This window comes from Rhinoraja longicauda, chromosome 18 (assembly GCF_053455715.1).
Source record: "Rhinoraja longicauda isolate Sanriku21f chromosome 18, sRhiLon1.1, whole genome shotgun sequence".
In the NCBI taxonomy this organism is placed as follows: Eukaryota; Metazoa; Chordata; class Chondrichthyes; order Rajiformes; family Arhynchobatidae; genus Rhinoraja; species Rhinoraja longicauda.
In genome coordinates, this window is record NC_135970.1 from 36012478 (window position 1) to 36033628 (window position 21151).

At 47.3% G+C, this 21151-nt stretch overlaps 1 protein-coding gene across 1 annotated transcript in view; it reads right to left on the reverse strand.

Moving 5' to 3' along the window:
• prmt3 (protein arginine methyltransferase 3) overlaps positions 1–21151 on the reverse strand; it is a 142884-nt gene that overhangs the window by 112020 nt on the left and 9713 nt on the right. Inside the window, exons 4-8 of the mRNA XM_078415505.1 lie at positions 20163–20212; positions 18962–19064; positions 14601–14772; positions 12312–12456; positions 4340–4405 (exon numbers count right to left, since the gene is read on the reverse strand). Coding sequence (XP_078271631.1) covers positions 4340–4405; positions 12312–12456; positions 14601–14772; positions 18962–19064; positions 20163–20212 — 536 coding nt within the window. The remainder of the gene's footprint in view (positions 1–4339; positions 4406–12311; positions 12457–14600; positions 14773–18961; positions 19065–20162; positions 20213–21151) is intronic.

Sequence of the window (21151 nt, forward strand, 5' to 3'; positions counted from 1 at the left end):
CCCGCCCCCTCATCCTACTAAGCCATTCTTGGCAGCTCAGCATTTAGTGCCATCCTGAATTGTCCCCCCAAGACAGTGTGATGAACTAGGTTGACACAATAGTGCAGCTGGTAGTGCTGCTGCCTCCCAGCGCCAAAGACCCGGTTTCGATCCCGACCTCAGGTGCTGTCTGCGTGGAGTTTGCACCATCTCCCTGTAACCGCATGGGTTTCCTCCGGGTGCTCCGGTTTCCCCAAAACATCCTAAAGACGTGCGGATTTGTAGATTAATAGGCCCTCTGTAAAATTGCCCCTCGTGTGTAGAGAGTGAATGAGAAAGTGGGATAACCTACAACTAGTTTGAAAGGGTGATCGATGGTCGATGTGGACCCGGTGGGCTGAAGGGCCTGTTTCCACGCTATATCTCTACACTAAATAAAAAAGTACAAGAAACAAGAGCCTCGCAAATGATAGATCAAGAAAATTAAAATTTTAAATTGTATTTTTCCACCAAATCAATAGATTCTTATACATTACCGAAAATAAATACAATTTGTTTCCTCTCTACCGCCATCATAAATTCCCAAGTGATATCTTCTGTTGGAAGTCATTTAATAATTTGGTACTTTGTCATATGATACACCTTGAACATTAAACACTGCTTAGGGAAAGGTTGCAGTTACAATAATTTAATAACAGGTTACAGCTTCGAAACAAAGAACTGCAGATGCTGGTAGATAGACACAAAGTGATGGACAATAGACAATAGGCAATAGGTGCAGGAGTAGGCCATTCGGCCCTTCGAGCCAGTACCACCATTCAATGTGATCATGGCTGATCATTCTCAATCAGTACCCCGTTCCTGCCTTCCCCCCACACCCCCTGACTCCGCTATCCTTAAGAGCTCTATCTAGCTCTCTCTTGAATGCATTCAGAGAACTGGCCTCCACTGCCTTCTGAGGCAGAGAATTCCACAGATTCACAACTCTCTGACTGAAAAAGTTTTTCCTCATCTCCGTTCTAAATGGCCTATCCCTTATTCTTAAACTGTGGCCCCTGGTTCTGGACTCCCCCAACATTGGGAACATGTTTCCTGCCTCTAACATGTCCAACCCCTTAATAATCTTATATGTTTCGATGAGATATGTTTCGATGGAGTAACTCAGTGGGTCAGGCAGCAGCTCTGGAGGAAGGGTGCCAACCCAAAACATCGCCCGCCCTTTATCTCCAGAGATGCTGCCCGACCTGCTGAGTAACTCCAGCGCGTTGCGTCTACCTATGGTTATATCTTCTCCTGTTTAGTTTAGAGATACAGTGCAGAAACAGACCCTTTGGCCCACTGAGTCCGCGCCGCCCAGCGATCCCCACACATTAACACACTATCCTACACACACTAGGGACAATCTTTTTACATTTTGCCCAGCCAATTAACCTACAAACCTGTACGTCTTTGGAGTGTGGGAGGAGACCGAAGATCTCGGAGAAAACCCACGCAGGTCACGGGCTGAACGTACAAACTCCGTACAGACGGCGCCCGTAGTCAGGATCGAACCTGAGTCTCCGGCGCTGCATTCGCTGTAAGGCAGCAACTCTACCGATGGCCACCGTGCCGCCCTGATATGATGTATTACCATAAATTTCGGATCTTGCAGCAACAGTGCCTTTGAGATTTCGGACGACCGTTAATAGGGAACCATTGATAAAGCTAATAAAGTGGAATCACGTTTTCGATGGTGGCGCTGAACTGCGACAAACAGGCTTTCATCAGAAGCTCCATTCATCCATAGCTTCTTCACAGGAAACGCCGACAATGCAAAATTGATTCAACTCATTCCAATGCAGCAGATAAGGATGCACTTTTCAAGTACGCTTTAGAAGAGCTAATTCTAAAAATAACACCAATGAACTGGAAATGCTTTGAGTCCAGGAGGCATTTTTTTTTTTTTTTTTTTGCAATCTTTTTCAATACATAATTAAATTTAAACTAATGTTTCAAGTCTGTCCAACTTCTCCCTGCATCTAATACCACCCCTTTTTCCCACAATCTACTATATGAATACAGGCTCTGCTTTGACAACTAAGCCCCCTCTGTTCTGAGGACAGACCCCCGACACAAAAAAACATTTCTCTTTCCACGCATGCTGCCCGACCGGCTGAGTTCTTCCAGCACTTTGTTTTTTTTAATCTAATTCTAGCATCGCTTTTATATATCTTCCATTTAGACACTACGCTGTGCATTCCATACAGAAAGCTATTTCGATGCTAAGAATGTTTCCAAACAAACAATAAATCAGTGGAGCAGGTTATTCAATAGAGACCATAAACTGCATTTCACATTGTACAGCATAACCTGCAGTGGCCAATAAAAGGAGGCCTTCCAATATTTCTCAAACAAATATTTCTTTGTACCAGCCATACATCCTCCCAATCACCTCCTATTTATCCTTCTGGAAACACGAGGAAAACTGTAGAGAATAGATATTGAGAATAGAATAAGCGACCCGGTGGCGCAGCGGTAGAGTTGCTGCCTCACAGCGCTTGTAGCGCCAGAGACCCGGGTTCGATCCCAACCACGGGTGCTGTCTGTACGGAGTTTGTACGTTCTCCCCGTGACCTGCGAGGGGTTTTCCCCGTGATCTCCGGTTTCCTCTCACACTCCAAAGATGTGCAGGTTTGTAGGTTAATTTGCTTGGTAATTGTAAATTGTAAAATGTAAATTGTCCCTCGTGTGTGTCAGGTAGTGTTAATGTGCGGGGATCGCGGGTCGGTGCGGACTCGGTGGGGCTGAAGGACCTGTTTCCACGCTGTATCTCTAAACTAAACTAAAGAATATGTCCAGGCTTTAAAGGGGATTTGGAAGTAATTTACGATAAACGAGTCAATTTTTGCTAAGTTGCAAGATCGCCATCAGTCGAGTGGTAGTGGTTGATCATACAGAATGGTCGTTGATCGGACTTTACTGGCTTTATCTTGCACAAAACATTATTCACGGTATTCCCTTTATCATGTATCTGTGCACTGTGGACGGCTCGATTGTAATCATGTATTGTCTTTCCGCTGACTGGTTAGCATGCAACTAAAAGTTGCAGAGGTCCTTCTGCAGTTGTACAGGGCCCTAGTGAGACTGCACCTGGAGTACTGTGTGCAGTTTTGGTCTCCAAATTTGAGGAAGGATATTCTTGCTATTGAGGGCGTGCAGCGTAGGTTTACTAGGTTAATTCCCAGAATGGCGGGACTGTCATATGTTGAAAGACTGGAGCGACTAGGTTTGTATACACTGGAATTTAGAAGGATGAGAGGGGATCTCATCGAAACGTATAAGATTATTAAGGGGGTGGACATGTTAGAGGCAGGAAACATGTTCCCAATGTTGGGGGAGTTCAGAACCAGGGGCCACAGTTTAAGAATAAGGGGTAGGCCATTTAGAACAGAGATGAGGAAAAACTTTTTTAGTCAGAGAGTTGTGAATCTGTGGAATTCTCTGCCTCAGAGGGCAGTGGAGGCCAATTCTCTGAATACATTCAAGAGAGAGCTAGATAGAGCTCTTAAGGATAGCGGAGTCAGGGGGTATGGGGAGAAAGCAGGAACGGGGTACTGATTGAGAATGATCAGCCATGATCACATTGAATGGCGGTGCTGGCTCGAAGGGCCGAATGGCCTCCTCCTGCACCTATTGTCTATTAAAAAGCTTTTCACTGTACCTTGGTGCACGTGGCAATAGATTTTTAGATTTAGAGATACAACGCAGAAACAGGCCCTTCGGCCCACCAGGTCCGCGCCGCCCAGCGATCCCCGCACACTAACATTATCCTACACCCACTAGGGACAGTTTTTACATTTGCCCAGCCAATTAACCTACAAACCCGTACGTCTTTGGAACTAAACTAAACTCAACTCAACAGTCATTAGTTCAAGAGGGGGGAGGTGGTGTGGGGGGGGGGGGGGGAACGGAGTTGATATAATAGATTACAAAAGATGGGGAGCAAGACGTGGTATTTTTAAACTCAGCGGGGCCGCACCCATGTGCATGCTTGCGTTTCTATGTATTTCCCAGGTTTAACAAGCTGCGTGCAAATCAACAGCTCAGAACAGCTTCCCCAGATGTCCCATTATACGTGGCTGATAACAGTGATGGGAGAATGCACCACACAATGGCAACAATGATCTGCACTTGCGTTATCAGCACCCTCCAGTTTCCAGGCACCAGGGGAAGAAAAAAAATAAAATGAATGCGTAATAAACTCCAGGACCGTTAAATTAAAAAACCCTTTCAGAAGCAAATGCTGCAGCCAGAGATCGCCGACCTCAGGAGGCCAGTAGCGGAGTCTGCAGCTGCAGTTCCACTCTTCTGCAGATCTTACCTTGTCTTTGAAGATATGGGGGTTGTGGTACATGAAGTCCCTGTAGCTTTCCGTCCTCACCTTGTCCTGCAAATTTACCACCAAGCAAATCAGTGAGTTCAGGCAAACGGCGTCGTGTAACAGCGTTGTCAAAATATTTGCAAATTCTCTTTCACCTCCAATATAAGTAGAGAGTAGTTTAGTTTACGATAGGTACAAAATGCTGGAGTAACTCAGCGGGACAGGCAGCATCTCTGGAGAGAGGGGATGGGTGATGTCTCCCATTCCTTCCCTCCAGAGATGCTGCCTGTCCCGCCGAGTTACTCCAGCATTTTGTGTTTATCTTCGGTTTAAACCAGCGTCTGAAGTTTCTTCCTGCATAGTTCAGTTTAGAGAAACAGCGCGGAAACAGGCCCTTCGGCCCACTGAGTCCACGCCGACCAGCGAGCCCTACACACACACACTAGGGACAATTTTACATTTATACCCAGCCAATTAACCTACAAACCTGCACGTCTTTGGAGTGCTGGAGGAAACCGAAGATCTCGGAGAAAACCCACGCAGGTCACGGGGAGAACGTACAAACTCCGTACAGACAGCGCCCGCAGTCAGGATCGAACACGGGTCTCCGGCGCTGTAAAGCAGTAGCTCTACCGCTGCGCCATTGCTAATTTACGTACCTTATCAATTATTTTTCCAAAGATATGAGGTAGGCATTATAACAGCATTTAAAAGACATTTGGACAGGTACATGTAAAAACAAGGAACTGCAGATGCTGGTTTACTAAACGGAAAAAAAACAAAGTGCTGGAGTAACCCTTCTTCAGTTCTAAAGACACGAGTGTTTTATTGTCATAGGTCCCAAAACAGAACAATAAAATTATTATTTGCAGCAGCACAACAGATATGTAAATGTAGTACACTGTAAAATCCATAATAAACAACCAAAAAAAAGTTCAATATATATTAAAACAACAGACAAATACATTGACAATAATAGTGCAAAAATAAAGTCTGCACGTCTCTGTAGTTTGGAGCTTATTTGGAGGTTGTGGTGTTTAACAGTCTGATGGCTGCAGGGAAGAAGCTGTTCCTGAACCTGGACGTTACAGTTGTCAGGCTCCTGTACCTTCTTCCCGATGGTAGAAAGCAGAGTGCAGCCAGGACGGTGGGCACATGCAAACTCCACACAGACAGCAGCCGAGGTCAGGATCGAACCTGGGCCTCTGGCGCAGTGAGGCAGCAGCTCTACCAGCTGCACTACTGCTAATTTACTCGGAGGGCCTACCAGATAGAATGAAGAGAGAATCAAAGTTGTGCTCAGAACCTTCGATGCTCATAAGACCGCAAGAGATAGGAGCAGAATTAGGCCATTTGGCCCATCGAGACCGCTCTGCCATTCAACCGTGGCTGATCTATTTTTCCCTCTCTCAACCCCATTCCCCTGCCTTCTCCCAGTAACCTTTGACGCCCTTCCTAATCAAGAACAAATCAACCTCCATTTTAAAAATACCCAATGACTTGACCTCCACTGCCGTCTGTGGCAATGAATTCCACAGAGCCTTCCAGCTCTGTCCAATTTATGCTGAAACTAATCATTTTCTTAAGGTTACTTTTTTGCAAATATGAACTTGAAAAGACGGTGAGGATTTTACTGAGAGTGGTCTGAACCAGTTTGGCTTGGGAGAAAATGCAAGCATTAAAATGTCCATCAATAATTACAGCAGCAGACCAGGGGCGGCACGGTGGCGCAGCGGTAGAGTTGCTGCCTTACAGCGCCAGAGACCCATGTCCCCGATCCCCGTACACTCGTACTACCCGACACACGCTAGGGACAATTTTACTAATTTTACAAAAGCCAATTAACCGACACCCCTACACGTCTTTGGAGTGTGCGAGGAAACCAGGGCACCTGGAGAAAACCCACGCTGGTCACGGGGAGAACGTACAAACTCAATACAGACAGCAACCGTAGTCAGGATCGAACCCGGGTCTCTGGCGCTGTGAGGCAGCAACTCTACCGCTGTGCCACCATGTAGTGGTAGTGTTCAAGAGCCTGATGGATGTTGGGAACAAGTTGTTCCTAAACCTGGTGGTCTCAGTTTTTTTAGGCTCCTGTACCTTCTTCCCAATGACCAGAGTAAAATGAGAGTGTGGCCAGTGTGGTGTGGCCCCTTGATAATGCTGGCTGCCTTTTTTGAGGCAGTGCCTCCTATAGATGCCTTCAATGGCCTGGTTTTGACTAATTATGTTTAAAAATTTGCACACGGATTTTGGGAGTCACGTTTCAAATGCAGGTACACCATCGATTTTCCGGTACCCTTGCCTCCACAGACTTGCTGGATTATCCATTTTGCCGGACCAACAAGCGGTCACGTAATAATAATTCAACAATAAACCTCTGACCCACCAGCCAGAGACCCAGATTCAGTCCTGACCACAGGTGCTGTCTGTACGGAGTTTGTACGTTCTCCCCGTGACCCGCGTGGGTTTTCTCCGGGTGCGCCGGTTTCCTCCCACACTCCAATGAAGTGCAGGTTTGTAGGTTAATTGGCTTCAGGAAAATTTGTAAAAGCTGTCCCTAGTGTATGTGTGTGGCTGTGTGTGTGTGTGTCTGTGTGTGTGTGCGTGTGTGTATTTGTGTGTATCTGTGTGTGTGTGTGTGTGTGTGTGTATCTGTGTGTGTGTGTGTATCTGTGTGTGTGTGCGTGTGTGTATTTGTGTGTATCTGTGTGTGTGTGTGTGTGTGTGTGTATCTGTGTGTGTGTGTGTGTGTCTGTGTGTGTGTCTGTACGTGTGTGTATCTCTGTGTGTGTGTGTGTATCTGTGTGTGTGTGTGTGTGTGTGTATATCCGTGTCTGTGTGTGTGTGTGTATGTGTGTGTCTGTGTGTGTGCGTCTGTGTGTGTGTGTGTGTGTGTGTGTGTGTGTGTGTGTGTGTGTATCTGTGTGTGTGAGTGTGTGTGTAGGATCGTGTTAGTGTGCGGGGATCGCTGGTCGGCATGAACTGGGCGGGCCGAATGGCCTGTTTCCGTGCTGTACCTCTAAACTAAATTTGAGAAGAGCTTGAGGCCGCTGATAGATTATCACGGCCCAGGCTCAGGCAATGTGAGCAGACTTCACACACTCGACTGTGCTCAACTTTCTCCCCAAATTTAATCCACTGGACTCCTCAATGTGATTACAGACATCACTGATTCACTGAAGTCATTTGTTTTTTTCAATTATAAAATCAGAAAACATCAATGGAAAGCCTGCTTCATTTCCTGCACAATCCTTAGGATTAAAATGAAATCGCATGCACCCGGCCATTTGACATTGATTCATCTTTAGGAGCACAGGGCAGTCATTCAAACGTCCTTGTCTTTTACATCGTTCGACGAGACTGTGGCAGACCTGCACTGCAGTTGTGTTTATTGTTAAGGAAAATGCAGCAAATACCCAGCGTCTTTGGAGAGAGAAAGGAGTTCACCCTTCAATTTGCTTGGACAAAAGGAACTGCAGGTGATGGTTTACAATTTTTTAAAAGTACTGAAGTGACTGAGGGGTTCTGGAAGACATGGATGGGCGACGTGTTAGGTCGGAACACTTCTTCAGGATGGTCGTAGAAAGGGGGACGAAAGCTGGAAGAGTGGTGGGGCTGGGACAAAGCCTCGCGAGTGATAGGTGGATACAGGTGATGGGGAGGGGTTGATTTGCAGATGGGAGAACAAAAACCCGGAGGGAAAAGAAGACAAAAAGGCTGTGAGACAAGAAGGGAGCAGGAGTGAAATGGCCATCATATCACAAATGATAGGAGCAGAATTAAGCCATTCGGCCCATCAAGTCTAGTCCACCATTCAATCATGGCTGATCTATCTCTCACTCTCAATCCCATTCTCCTGCTTTCTCCCCATAACCATCGACACCCGTACTAATCAGGAATCTATCTCGAGTGGCGGCGCCTAACGGCAGCGGCTCGCTAGCAGTCTGTTCGTCTTTTTTCCTTTTTTTTTTTTTGTTGTGTGTCGGTGTTGGGATGGTTTTTGTATTTTTTTTGGTTGTGTATGTGTGGGGGTGGTGGTGTGGGGGGTGGGAGGGGGGTGGTGGTGTGGGGGGGGGGGGTGGGGGAAACTTTTCTCTTCCTCACGGCGCGGGGTGCGGCTCGGCTGCGGGGCCTAACATCGCCCGGTGCGGCTCGGCCGCTGGACTTTACATCGCCCGGTGCGGCTTGGCCGCTGGACTTAACAGTGCCCGGTGCAGCTCGGCTGCGGGACTTTACATCGCTGGTGCGGCTCGACCACGGGACTTTTCATCGCTGGTGCAGCTCGGCTGCGGGACTTAACATCGCCCGGTGCGGCTCGGCTGCGGGACTTTACATCGCTGGTTCGGCTCGGCTGCGGGACTTAACATCGCTGGTGCGGCTCGGCTGCGGGACTTTACATCGCTGGTGCGGCTCGACCACGGGACTTAGCTGCGCAAGGCTTGGTCGCGGGGCCTTTCATCGCCCGGCTCGGCCGCGAGACGTTTCAGCGCCCGGTGCGATTCGGCCGGGGGGACTTCCATCCCCTTGCGGGGACTGTGCGGGTCGGTCGGGGACGAGCTGTCTGTCCGTGGGCGTGGGGAAGAGAGTGGAAGTTTTGTTGCCTCCATCACAGTGAGGGGGTGTTTGGAGTCACTGTGATGGACGTTTGTGTTGAGGCTATGTGTCTTGTGTTCTTTTTTTCTATGACTGCTATGTAGTTTCGTTCGGTACTTCGGTACCGAACGACAAATAAAGCTCTGTTATACTGTTATACTGTTATCTATCTCAGCCTTAAAAACATCCACTGACTTGGCCTCCACAACCTTCTGTGACAAAGAACTCCCCAGGTTCACCACCAAATGTGACGCCAGAACTAGGGGCATAAGTGGGAAGGGATTTCTGACATCTTCAGTGTTAAGCTTCAATGAAACTCAACCTGTCCTCGATAGCTATCCTTCATTCTCTTACAAAATCAGGAGCTAGTTCGTGAAACGTGAAGGTTCAAAGAGATTTTGGAAAGGGAATGGTCACAAGACAGAGGCACGGAACAGCGGTGGAGGACGTCAACAACATCGCCAGGCCCGGCCAACCCCTGCCACCCCCACCCAGTGCCGTCGCCAGGACAACGGGCCTTTAAGGCCAAGTTAAGACTCGACATTTTTAACAATTCTGAACATGAATTACACAAGTCGGCACCGAAAACAGGGCAACTCCCGTGTACTGCCTCAGTATAGAGCCTCCACCATTTAGATTTAGATTTAGAGATACAGCGCGGAAACAGGCCCTTCGGCCCACCGAGTCCGCGCCGCCCAGCGATCCCCGCACATTAACACTATCCTACACACACTAGGGACAATTTTTAAATTTACCCAGTCAATAAACCTACATACCTGTACGTCTTTGGAGTGTGGGAGGAAACCGAAGATCTCGGAGCAAAACCCACGCAGGTCACGGGGAGAACGTACAAACTCCGTACAGACGGCGCCCGTAGTCAGGATCGAACCTGCGTCTCCGGCGCTGCATTCGCTGTAAGGCAGCAACTCTACCACTGCGCCACCGTGCCGCCTTACACTCTTACTTCAGTTCAGTTTATTGTCACGTGTACCGAGGTACAGTGAAAAGCCTTTTGTCGTGTGCCATCCAGTCAGCGGAAAGACGTGATTACAATCGAGCCATTTATAGTGTACAGGTACAGGGTAAGGGAGTAACGTTGATGAGTAGGATTGTGTGGATGAAGAGTAAGATTTTTACTGAACAGTATGCGGAAAAGGAATTTTGCATCACACCGCATCGCGGCCTAGTTCGGCAACTAGGGTGCTCCGGAACGGAGGACATCGATGGTGGAGAGGTCAGTACCACACCGCCACCATCGAAGGGATCTACAGAGAGTGATGGACACTGCCCGGTCCATCACGGGCACTGACCACCCCACCATCGAAGGGATCTACAGAGAGTGGTGGACACTGCCCCGTCCATCACGGGTACTCACCTCCCCACCATCGAAGGGATCTCTAGGAGTCGCTGCCTCATAAAAGGCAGCCAGCATCATCAGGGACAATCACCACCCTGGCCACGCTCTCCTTTCACTCCTGCCATCGGCAAGAAGGTGCACGAGTCTGAAAACCATGACCTCCAGGTTCAGGAACAGCTTCTTCCCAACAACCATCAGGCTATTAAACACAGCAAACTCCAACTAAAGCACGAAATGTCTCAGCTGCACTTGGGCTTTGTTTTTGGACTAATATACTTTTTTTTTTTTTTTTAATTTTAAATTGTGTTATCTACAACTACTGTCTTTACAAACCTGTTATGCTGCTGCACGTAAGAATTTCATTGCTCTGCTTTCGGTACAATATAACATTTAAACTCTTGACTTTCACTGGACCAATGTGTGATGGTGCTTTTATTATCACATGTGTGAAGTTTAGTTTAGTTTAGAGATACAGTGGAAAAAAACAGGCCCTTCGGCCCACCTACTTCGTGCTGACCAGCGATCCCCGCACACTAACACTATCCTACACACACTAGGGACAATTTTTACATTTACCAAGCCAATTAACCTACAAACCTGTACGTCTTTGAAGTGTGGGAGGAAACCGAAGATCTCGGAAAAAACCCACGCAGGTCACGGGGAGAACGTACAAACTACGTGCAGACAGCGCCCGTAGTCGGGGTCGAACCCGGGTCTCTGGCGCTGCATTCGCTGTATGGCAGCAACTCTAGCGCTGCGCCACCGTGCCGCCCTAGGGCTAACATAGTGATTTTTTTTTCTTACAGTCCAGTAGAGTATTGCTGTAGATCCTCGATTAGCAAGTGTTCAGAAATAGTCCACTGAGCCCGTCTGCAAGAGGTGCCATGTTTTGCCGCCATTATGGAAATCCACACTCCAGTTCTCATGAGCAGTGCCTGTTCCAGGCGAGCCCCCAGGCTGGTGCAGGCCTCCAGCCAGTCCCTTCAGCCCAACTTGCCCACAGCAACCAACATGTTCCATCTCCACTCATCTCACTTGCCTGTGTTTGGTCCATATCCCTCTAAACCTGCCCTATCCATGTACCTGTCTAAATGTTTCTTAAACTTGCGATTGTCCCTGCCGCAACTATCTCCTCTAGCAGCTCGTTCCACACACCCACCACCCGCTTTGTGTGAAAAGGTTACCCCTCAGATTCCTATTTGATCTTTCCCCCTTCACCTTAAACCTACATCCTCTGGTCCTCGATTCCCCTACTCTGGGCAAGAGACTCTGTGCATCTACCCGATCTATTCCGCTCATGATTTTGTACACCTCTATAAGATCACCCTTCATCCTCCTGCGCTCCAAGGAATAGAGTCCCGGCCTACTCTCCCTATAGCTCAGGCCCTGAAGTCCTGACAACCTCCTCGTAAATCTTCTCCGTACCCTTTCCAACTTGACAATGTCTTTCCTATATTATGGAGCCCAGAACTGAACACTGTACGCTAAATGCCCCAACATGACCTCCCAACTTTGTACCTTTTCATATCTCTAGTTTCCCTCTCCCCTGACTTTCAGTCTGAAGAAGTGTCTTGAAACGTCATCTATTCCTCTTCTCCAGAGATGCTGCCTGACCCGCCATGTTACTCCAGCTTTTTGTGTCTGTCTCCCAACTTCTACACTTATTCACAGAAGCAACAAACGTGGCCTGTTTAGAGATTCTTGCGTGGGATTGAGAAATCAGAAGCAAGACAAATCAAAACTGTTTCTTTATGAGGATATAACCTTATGTGGAAGATGGACACAAAAAGCTGGAGTAACTCAGCGGGACGGACAGCATCTCTGGAGAGAAGGAACGGGTGACGTTTCGTGTCGAGACAACTTCTTTGGCCCCTCTCAACCTGAAACGTCACCCGTTCCTCCTCTCCAGAGATGCCGCCTGTCGTCCTGGGTTACTCCAGCAATTTTGTGTCTATCTTGGATGTAAACCAGCATCTGCAGTTCCTCCCTCCATGTAACCTTACGTGACTGTAACCTCACCTTCAGCATCTCTTCATGTATGCCGTAATGCCCATAAGAGCTGAAGTACAGACTTTCCTCGTCCTCCCGAAGGTCTGCGATTGCATTTGTGGTTGATATACCAGTCCTGACATCTGCATTTATCACGAAATCCTGCACATATTGTCTGTAATCAATTTAAAACACACCCTTGAGGCACACTCACTGAGCCACAACTATTCCACAACAATGGAATTTTCCAAAGGACTTCAAAGCCTTATAAGAGGCTCTTACTCCCTCTGCTGCTTTCGAAACCAAATTACAGATTTAAGGCCAATTATTAGTTGGCTCGCAGGGCTGCAGCACAAAGGATTTGCAAACGTTTACTTGCAGCTGAAGTAGCTGTTCAAAGAGCTCTCATTGCAACACAACAGCCACGGTGAAATTAACTTGCAGTATAAAGTCCCAATCCAGTTTTGCAGTCATAAACTGCAGTATATATAAACTCACAGGGCGGCACGGTAGCGCAGCGGTAGAGTTGCTGCTTTACAGCGAATGCAGCGCCGGAGACTCGGGTTCGATCCTGACTACGGGTGCTGCACTGTAAGGAGTTTGTACGTTCTCCCCGTGACCTGCGTGGGTTTTCTCCGAGATCTTCGGTTTCCTCCCACACTCCAAAGACGTACAGGTATGTAGGTTAATTGGCTGGGTAAATGTAAAAATTGTCCCTAGTGGGTGTAGGATAGTGTTAGTGTGCGGGGATCGCTGGGCGGCACGGACTTGGAGGGCCGAAAAGGCCTGTTTCCGGCTGTATATATATGATATGATATGATATGAATATATAAACTCACATGTTTGATATATAAACGGTAACAACATTTTAAAAAGGTATATCGATAGGGAAGGGGCAGCGACAGCGTCTTCGCCCGTACCGGATCGCGGGGCTTGGGTCGGCCCGCTGCGGACCTTTCACCGTCCGGCGCGGCCTGGAACGTGGCAACTCCAACGGCCTGACCGCGGGAGAAGACGGCAGGGGAAGAGAAAAGACATTCTGGCCTTCCATCACAGTGAGGAGGAGACTGGAGGAGACTCACTGTGATGGATGTTTCTTTTTTTTGTTTTGTGTTGGTTTGTGATTGTGTGAGCGTTATTGCTTATTTTTATTGCTCTTATTGTTGGACTGTGAATAACGGAATTTCGTCCAAAAGCCATTTTATGGATGACAATAAAGGCTATTCTGATTCTGATTCTAATTCTTACAGCGCCAGAGACCCGGGTTCGATCTAGACCACGGGTCTGTCTATACAGAGTTTGTACGTTCTCCCCGTGGGTTTTCTCTGGGTGCTCCGGTTTCCTCCCACACTACAAAGACGTGCAGGTTTGAAGGTTAATTGGCTTTGGTAAAGTTATGTTGCGGATGTCGGTGAAAACAAGTTTTCCTTTTAGGTTCAGAGATACAGCTTGGAAACAGGCCGTTCAGCCCATCGAGTCCACGCCGACCAATAGAAACATAGAAAATAGGTGCAGGAGTAGGCCATTCGGCCCTTCGAGCCTGCACCGCCATTCAATATGATCATGGCGGATCATCCAACTCAGTATCCTGTACCTGCCTTCTCTCCAGACCCCCTGATCCCTTTAGCCACAAGGGCCACATCTAACTCCCTCTTAAATATAGCCAATGAACTGGCCTCAACGACCTTCTGTGGCAGAGAATTCCACAGATTCACCACTCTCTATGTGAAAAAAAAGTTCAGATCTCGGTCCTAAAAGACTTCCCCCTTATCCTTAAACTGTGACCCCTTGTTCTGGACTTCCCCAACATCGGGAACAATCTTCCTGCATCTAGTCTGTCCAAACCCTTAAGAATTTTGTAAGTTTCTATAAGATCCCCCATCAATCTTCTAAATTCATGATCCCCGTACACTAGTTCTGGACCTTAGAACAAGTTTAGACCTTAGAGATACAGTGCGGAAACAGGCCCAGAGTCCGCGCCGACCAGCATTCACCCAGTACACTAGCACTACCCTACACACGAGGTACAATTTACAATTTTTTACCAAAGCCAATAAACCTACAAACCTGTCCATCTTTGGTGTGTGGGAGGAAACCGGAGCACCTGGAGAAAACACACGCGGTCACAGCGAGAACGTACAAACTTGCACAGACAGTACCTGAGGTCAGGACCGAACCCAGATCTCTGCCACTGTAAGGCAGTAACTCTCCCGCTGTGCCACCGTGCCACCCTGACCACCTGTCCTTTAGCTCTCGTTGTTCACTGCCTCTACATGTTCAAAATTTTTATTTTTTTTTAAACACAAAAACCTCCCTCACCTCATTTTATGCAAGTCTTCCACGACCCTTTCTACAGCAGCTTCAGCCTGTTCAGCCCTCGTCTCTGCTTCCTCAAGGCGATGGCACTGGGCGGCTTGAACGCATCTTTCATCTTGACCTTCCTCTGGTGGGCATGGTTGCCCCTCTAGATCCTCCCAGATCTCATCAACATCTGCGAAGAAAAGACCCATTGAGTGGTGCCGTTCACCAGCGCCCGTTACTGCTGACGTTGAAGAGGCCGCTGCTCCGAGAGACCGAGCACGGGGATCGCACGTGGCGGATGACACCACGGCTATGTTTGACCAGGCCGACCCTGCAACGCCGCCAGGACAACAGACCTGCATGGTCAGGACACGATCCCTGCACTTACAACAAGGGCGGCACGGTGGGACAGCGGTAGAGTTGCTGCCTCACAGCGAATGCAGCGCCGGAGACCCGGGTTCGATCCCGACTACGGGCGCTGTCTGCACGGGGTTTGTACGTTCTCCCCGTGACCTGCGTGGGTTTTCTCCGAGATCTTCGGTTTCCTCCCACACTCCAAAGACGTACAGTTATGTAGGTTAATTGGCTGGGCAAATGTTTTTGTTTTTTTAATTGTCCCTAGTGTGTGTGTAAGAATAGTGTTAATGTGCGGGGATCACTGGGCGGCACGAACCCGGTGGGCCGAAGGGCCTGTTTCCGCGCTGTATCTCTAAACTAAACTAAACATTTGGACAGATAAATGGATAGAAATAGTTTAGAGGGCTACTGGCCAAATGCAAGCAAATGGAACTCGCCCAGTATGCCAACTTGGTGAGCCTGGACAAGGTGGGTCAAAAGGCCTGTTTCCATGCTGTGTCACTTTGTGACTGTGAATCATTTTTCATTAATGACTCAATTACTCCTTATACCCAATACATTACACTATACTATACTATACCATTATAGTATAAATACATTTTAAACTAAATTAATTCTTTATCTAATAGGTGGGATATAATGCCAAAATGTTCAGTTTAGTTTAGTTTAGTTTAGAGATACAGCTCGGAAACAGGCCCTTCGGCCCAACGAGTCCACGCCGACCAGAGATTCCCGTAGACTAAACATTATCCTTCACACTCTTGGGACAATTTACAATTTTTACCAATGCCAAATAACCTACAAACCTGCTTTGGAGTGTGGGAGGAAACCGGAACACCTGGAGAAAACCCACGCAGGTCACGGGGAGAACGTACAAACTCCGTACAGGCAGCACCCGTGGTCAGGATCGAACCCGGGTCTGTGGCGCTGTGAGGCAGCAACTCTGCCGCTGCGCCACCGTGCGCCCAGCTGGGTACGTGTAACCATAAACTGGGCGAGCATTGTTTGGAACATCCAGTTATCACTGAATATAATTGCATCAGCCACTAAATGTGGTATGTCAATATAATTTGTGAAATTATTGTTCATTATCCCATCCGGAACTTTGGCACGTAACACAGCCCCAACATGGTTTATGGTAAGTCTTGCACGATTATCAGGCAACAGTGGTCACAGCTGGTGGAGATGCTGCCTGACTTCACCAGGGACCAGTTCGACCCTGAGCTTGACTGCTTTGTGTGGAGTTTGCACGTTCTCCCTGTGACCGCGTGGGGTTTCTCGGGTCGCTCCGGTTTCCTCCCACATCCCAAAGACGTGCGGGTTTGTAGGATAATTGGCTTCTGTAAAATTGGCCCGTTTGTGTGAGGAGTGGATTAGAAAGAGGAGAGGAGAGGAGAGGAGAGGAGAGGAGAGGAGAGGAGAGGAGAGGAGAGGAGAGGAGAGGGGAGGAGAGGGGAGGAGAGGAGAGGAGACCGGGATCTGGCCCACCCCCCCGGCGAACAAAGATGGACGGGCGAGAGGAGGGACGTGGGTTCGCTGGTCGATCCACACATCCAAGGAAGGCGATAGCTGCAGCAGCCTGGGGCTCGCCTGGATCGGGCAGTCTTCAGGAGATTGGGTCAGTTCAGTTCAGTTCGATTTAGTTTATTGTCACGTGTACCGAGGTACAGTGAAAAGCTCTTTGTTGCGTGCCAACCAGTTAGCGGAAAGACAATGCATGATTCTACCCCACCACACTATCTCCAGGTCCCTCAGGTCGGCCGACTTGGGGCTACTGACTATCCTGCGGTCTAGGCTTAAGCTCAGGGGTGACCGCGCTTTTGCGGTTGCAGCTCCTAGACTGTGGAACAGCATCCCTCTCCCCATCAGAACTGCCCCCTCCATCGACTCCTTTAAGTCCAGGCTCAAAACCTATTTCTACTCCCTAGCGTTTGAGGCCCTCTGAGGGGGCGCTGTGAACTGTTTATGTATGTGCTGTTATGTTTGTGTGCCATTGTATGTTCGTTCTTAGTACCTGAACTGATGTACAGCACTTTGGTCAACGTGGGTTGTTTTTAAATGTGCTATACAAATAAAATTGACTTGACTTGACTTGGCATGATTGCAATCGATCCATTTACAGTGTATAGATACATGATAAGGGAATAACGTTTAGTGCAAGGTAAAGCCAACAAGATTGGGAACCACAAGCCCAGACCATCACGCAAACCAACCTCCCTTCCATTGACTCCATCTACAACTCACGCTGCCTCGGCAAGGCCAGCAGCATAATCAAGGACCTCTCTCACCCAGGTCACTCCCGCTCCCATCAGGCAAGAAGTGTGTAAACGCACACCTCCAGATTCAGGGACAGTTTCTTCCCAGCTGTTATCAGGCAACATAAATATTGAATCACCAACCTGACCTCCCATCTACCTCATTGGACGATCCATAATTGGACTTTACCTTGCACCGTAAGTTATTCCCTTTGTCCTGTATCTGTATTCTGTGGACGGCACCATTGTAATCAAAGATACTAGAGGAGCAAGATGAACCACTCCGTCGAAATCACCTCTACTGAAGTGTAGTACGCAAAGGAGCGTAACGTCCGCCATTTTAGTAAGCAAAACCCGCCGTTCGCTATGCCTCTCGTAGAATAATCAGTGTTTTGGGGAAGTATGTGTGATAATACCATAAAAATGCAGATTATATCTCATCTATCAATTCACAGATTTTTGTTATTTTTCTTTTTAAATGTTTCTGCAAGTTTCTGCCTGCTAAAATGGCGTCATGACATACTAAGGTTTTTAGGGTCGAGTGGTCTATCTTGCTCTGCTCTATTATCTTTGATTGCAATCACGTATAGTCTTTCCTCTGACTGGATAGCACGCAACAAAACCTTTTCACCGTAGCTCGGTACACGCGACAATAAACTAAACCGAACTAAATGTCAGTTAGACACCATCTCAGATGCCTTGAACAGTGTAACTGCAAGATCAAATCAAAACATCACCCACTCCAGTAGAGAAATCTTAAACACAGACAAAGGCAGCGACACGACAAAGTTATTCATCTGAAATTTTACATTAATCATTTCTTGACAAATTTTCAGAACGCCTTACATCCACATTTTTGGTTGATCGCAGATATCTATTTACAAGTGTAGATACAAGGAACTTCAGATGCTGGTTTACAAAGAATGACACAAAAGAGTGACAGGAGAAACTCGGCAGGTCGGGCAGCATCTCTGGAGGACATGGATATGTGACGTTTTGGGTCAGGGACCTACTTCCCCATTTCAGGATTGGGAAGAATTGTCCCTGTTTGAAATGTCACCTTTCCATGTTCTCTCTCCAGATGGAAACAAGCCCTTTGTGTCCTTTTGTGCACAACAGCATCTGCAGTTCCTCGTTTCGACATTTTGACTGCTCCACTGCAAAGTTTTCTCAAGGTAGGCCGACTTTGAAGAAGTTCTCTGCCCTTCTCCAGAGTTGCTGCCTGACCCACTGGGTTACTCCAGCACTATGTGTCTGTTTTGAAGTATCTTTTTTCCAACTAAAATAGTGACAAAAAAAGAGATAATTCTCTCGTTTTAGTTTTAGAAGTACCGCGCGGAAACAGTCCCTTCGGCCCACCAAGTCCGTGCCGACCAGCGATCCCCATACATTGACACTATCCTACACGCATCAGGGACAATTTTTACCAAAGCCAATTAACCTACAAACCTGCACTTCTTTGGAGTGTGGGAGGAAACCAAAGATCTCGGAGAAAACCCACGCAGGTCACGGGGAGAACGTACAAACTCCGTACAGACAGCACCCGTGGTCAGGATCGAACCCGTGTCCCTGGCGCTGTAAGGCAGCAACTCTACCGCTGCGCCACCGTGCCACCTGTATTTTAATATTGATTTTTTTCCAGCCAATTTCAAATTAGGCTACTCATTACAAGACCCCTTATCAAAAATCCATAGCTTCTGCAATTGGGTGACATTGTGCATCAAAGTCAATTGTGTTGTAATTCAAAAGAAGAAAGATTAACTATACCAAACTGGAGTAAAGGATCGTCAGTGGAGGATGGTTTCATATACTCTTCCTTATCCCAAGGACATTCGCCATGAATCGACATAAAAAAATCTGCAGAAGGATTCTGTGTGGAACAGAAGTGATATTCTCTTTATTTAGTTTCGTTAAGTGCATTGTAAACTTCTAAAAAAAAATTAAAATACAGTTAAGATTTCTCCATTTAAAATTAAATGTCATACTTGATACTCCAACTCAATTCTACTTAGTGATTTCCCCTGATGAAATTATTTTGTCAATTGTACGTCAACAAAGCAGCAATTAAAATCTAAAAAAGACACAAAAAGTGCTAGAGTAACTCAGCAGGTCAGGCAGCATCTCTGGTGATGTTTCAGGTCAGGAACCTTCTTCAGACTCAGAAGAAGGGTCACAACCCAAAACGTCACCCATTCCCTCTCTCCAGAGATGCTGCCTGTCCTGCTGAATTACTCCAGCATTGTGTGTCCATCTACGGTATAAACCAGCATCTGCAGTTCCTTCCGAGAGCACTTTGTGTCTTTTTTTTTGTTGCAAAGCAGCATCTGCCGTTCATTGCGTCCACAATAACTTCACTTTACTTTAGACTTTAGAGATACAGCGAAGAAACAGGCCCTTCAGCCCACTGAGGAAAAGCTTTTTCAGTCAGAGAGTTGTGAATCTGTGGAATTCATGCCTCAGAAGGCAGTGGAGGCCAATTCTCTGAATACATTCAAGAGAGAGCTGGATAGAGCTCTTAAGGATAGCGGAGTCAGGGGGTATGGGGAGAAGGCAGGAACGGGGTACTGATTGAGAATGATCAGCCATGATCACATTGAATGGCGGTGTTGGCTCGAAGGGCCGAATGGCCCCCTCCTGCACCTATTGTCTATTGAGTCCGCGCCACACATTAGGACGATCCTACACACTCGGGACAATTTACAATTTTTACCCAAGCCAATTCACCTATAAACATGTACATCTTTAGAGTGTGGGAAGAAACCGGAGCACCCGGAGAAAACGCATGGAGGTCACAGGGAGAACATACATACTGATGAATTTAGATTTTCCAAATGTATTAAATTGAAATCAAGTTTTATGTGAATCCCCATGCAATGCCATGTCACTAAATTTTGTGTCAAAGAATATAAAGTTCTGTGAGAGTCAAATCCCCAGATTAACAAGAAAGAAATATAGGCAGAAAACTTACTGTGATTCTAATAAAGTTGACAAGCTTGATGTACCTATAACAATCAAGGCCTGTAAAGCAAGAAGGAATATTAGAATCGTCACTTTTTGCATGTCTTTCATTCATTGTTCTTTATCTCTCCACATCACCGTCTATATCTCTCGTTTCCCTTATCCCTAACCAGTCTGAAGAAGCGTCTCGACCCGAAACCTCACCCATTCCTTCCCTCCAGAGGTGCCGCCTGTCCCACTGAGTTACTCTAGCTTTTTGTGTCTATCTTCGGTTTAAACCAGCATCTGCATTTCCTTCTTACAGAGTTTGTTTTTTTGTTAACAGATATCAAATGGAAGTACCTAGACAAAAAATCGCTTGTTTTGTGAACAACATTCAAGTCCTAGAGTCGTAGAGTCATACAGCATGGAAACAGGCCCTTCGCACACACTGACCAACATGCCCCATCTATACTAGTCCCACCTGCCTGCGTTTTGGCAAATATACCTCCAAACCTGTCCTATCCATCTACCTGTCTAACTGTTTCTTAAATGTTGGGATAGTCCCTGCCTCAACTACCTCCTCTGGCAGCTCCTTCCATGCACCCACTACCCTTTGTGTGAAAAAGTTACCCCTCGGATTCCTATTAAATCTTTTCCCCTTCACCTTAAACCTAAGTCATAGAAACATAGAAAATAGGTGCAGGAGTAGGCCATTCAGCCCTTCGAGCCTGCACCGCCATTCAATATGATCATGGCTGATCATCCAGCTCAGTAGCCTGTACCTGCCTTCTCTCCATACCCGCTGATCCCTTTAGCAAAAAGGGCCACATCTAACTCCCTCTTAAATATAGCCAATGAACTGGCCTCAACTACCTTCTGTGGCAGAGAATTCCACAAACTCACCACTCTCTGTGTGAAGAAATGTTTTCTCATCTCGGTCCTAAAAGACTTCCCCCTTATCCTTAAGCTGTGACCCCTGGTTCTGGACTTCCCCAACATCGGGAACAATCTTCCCGC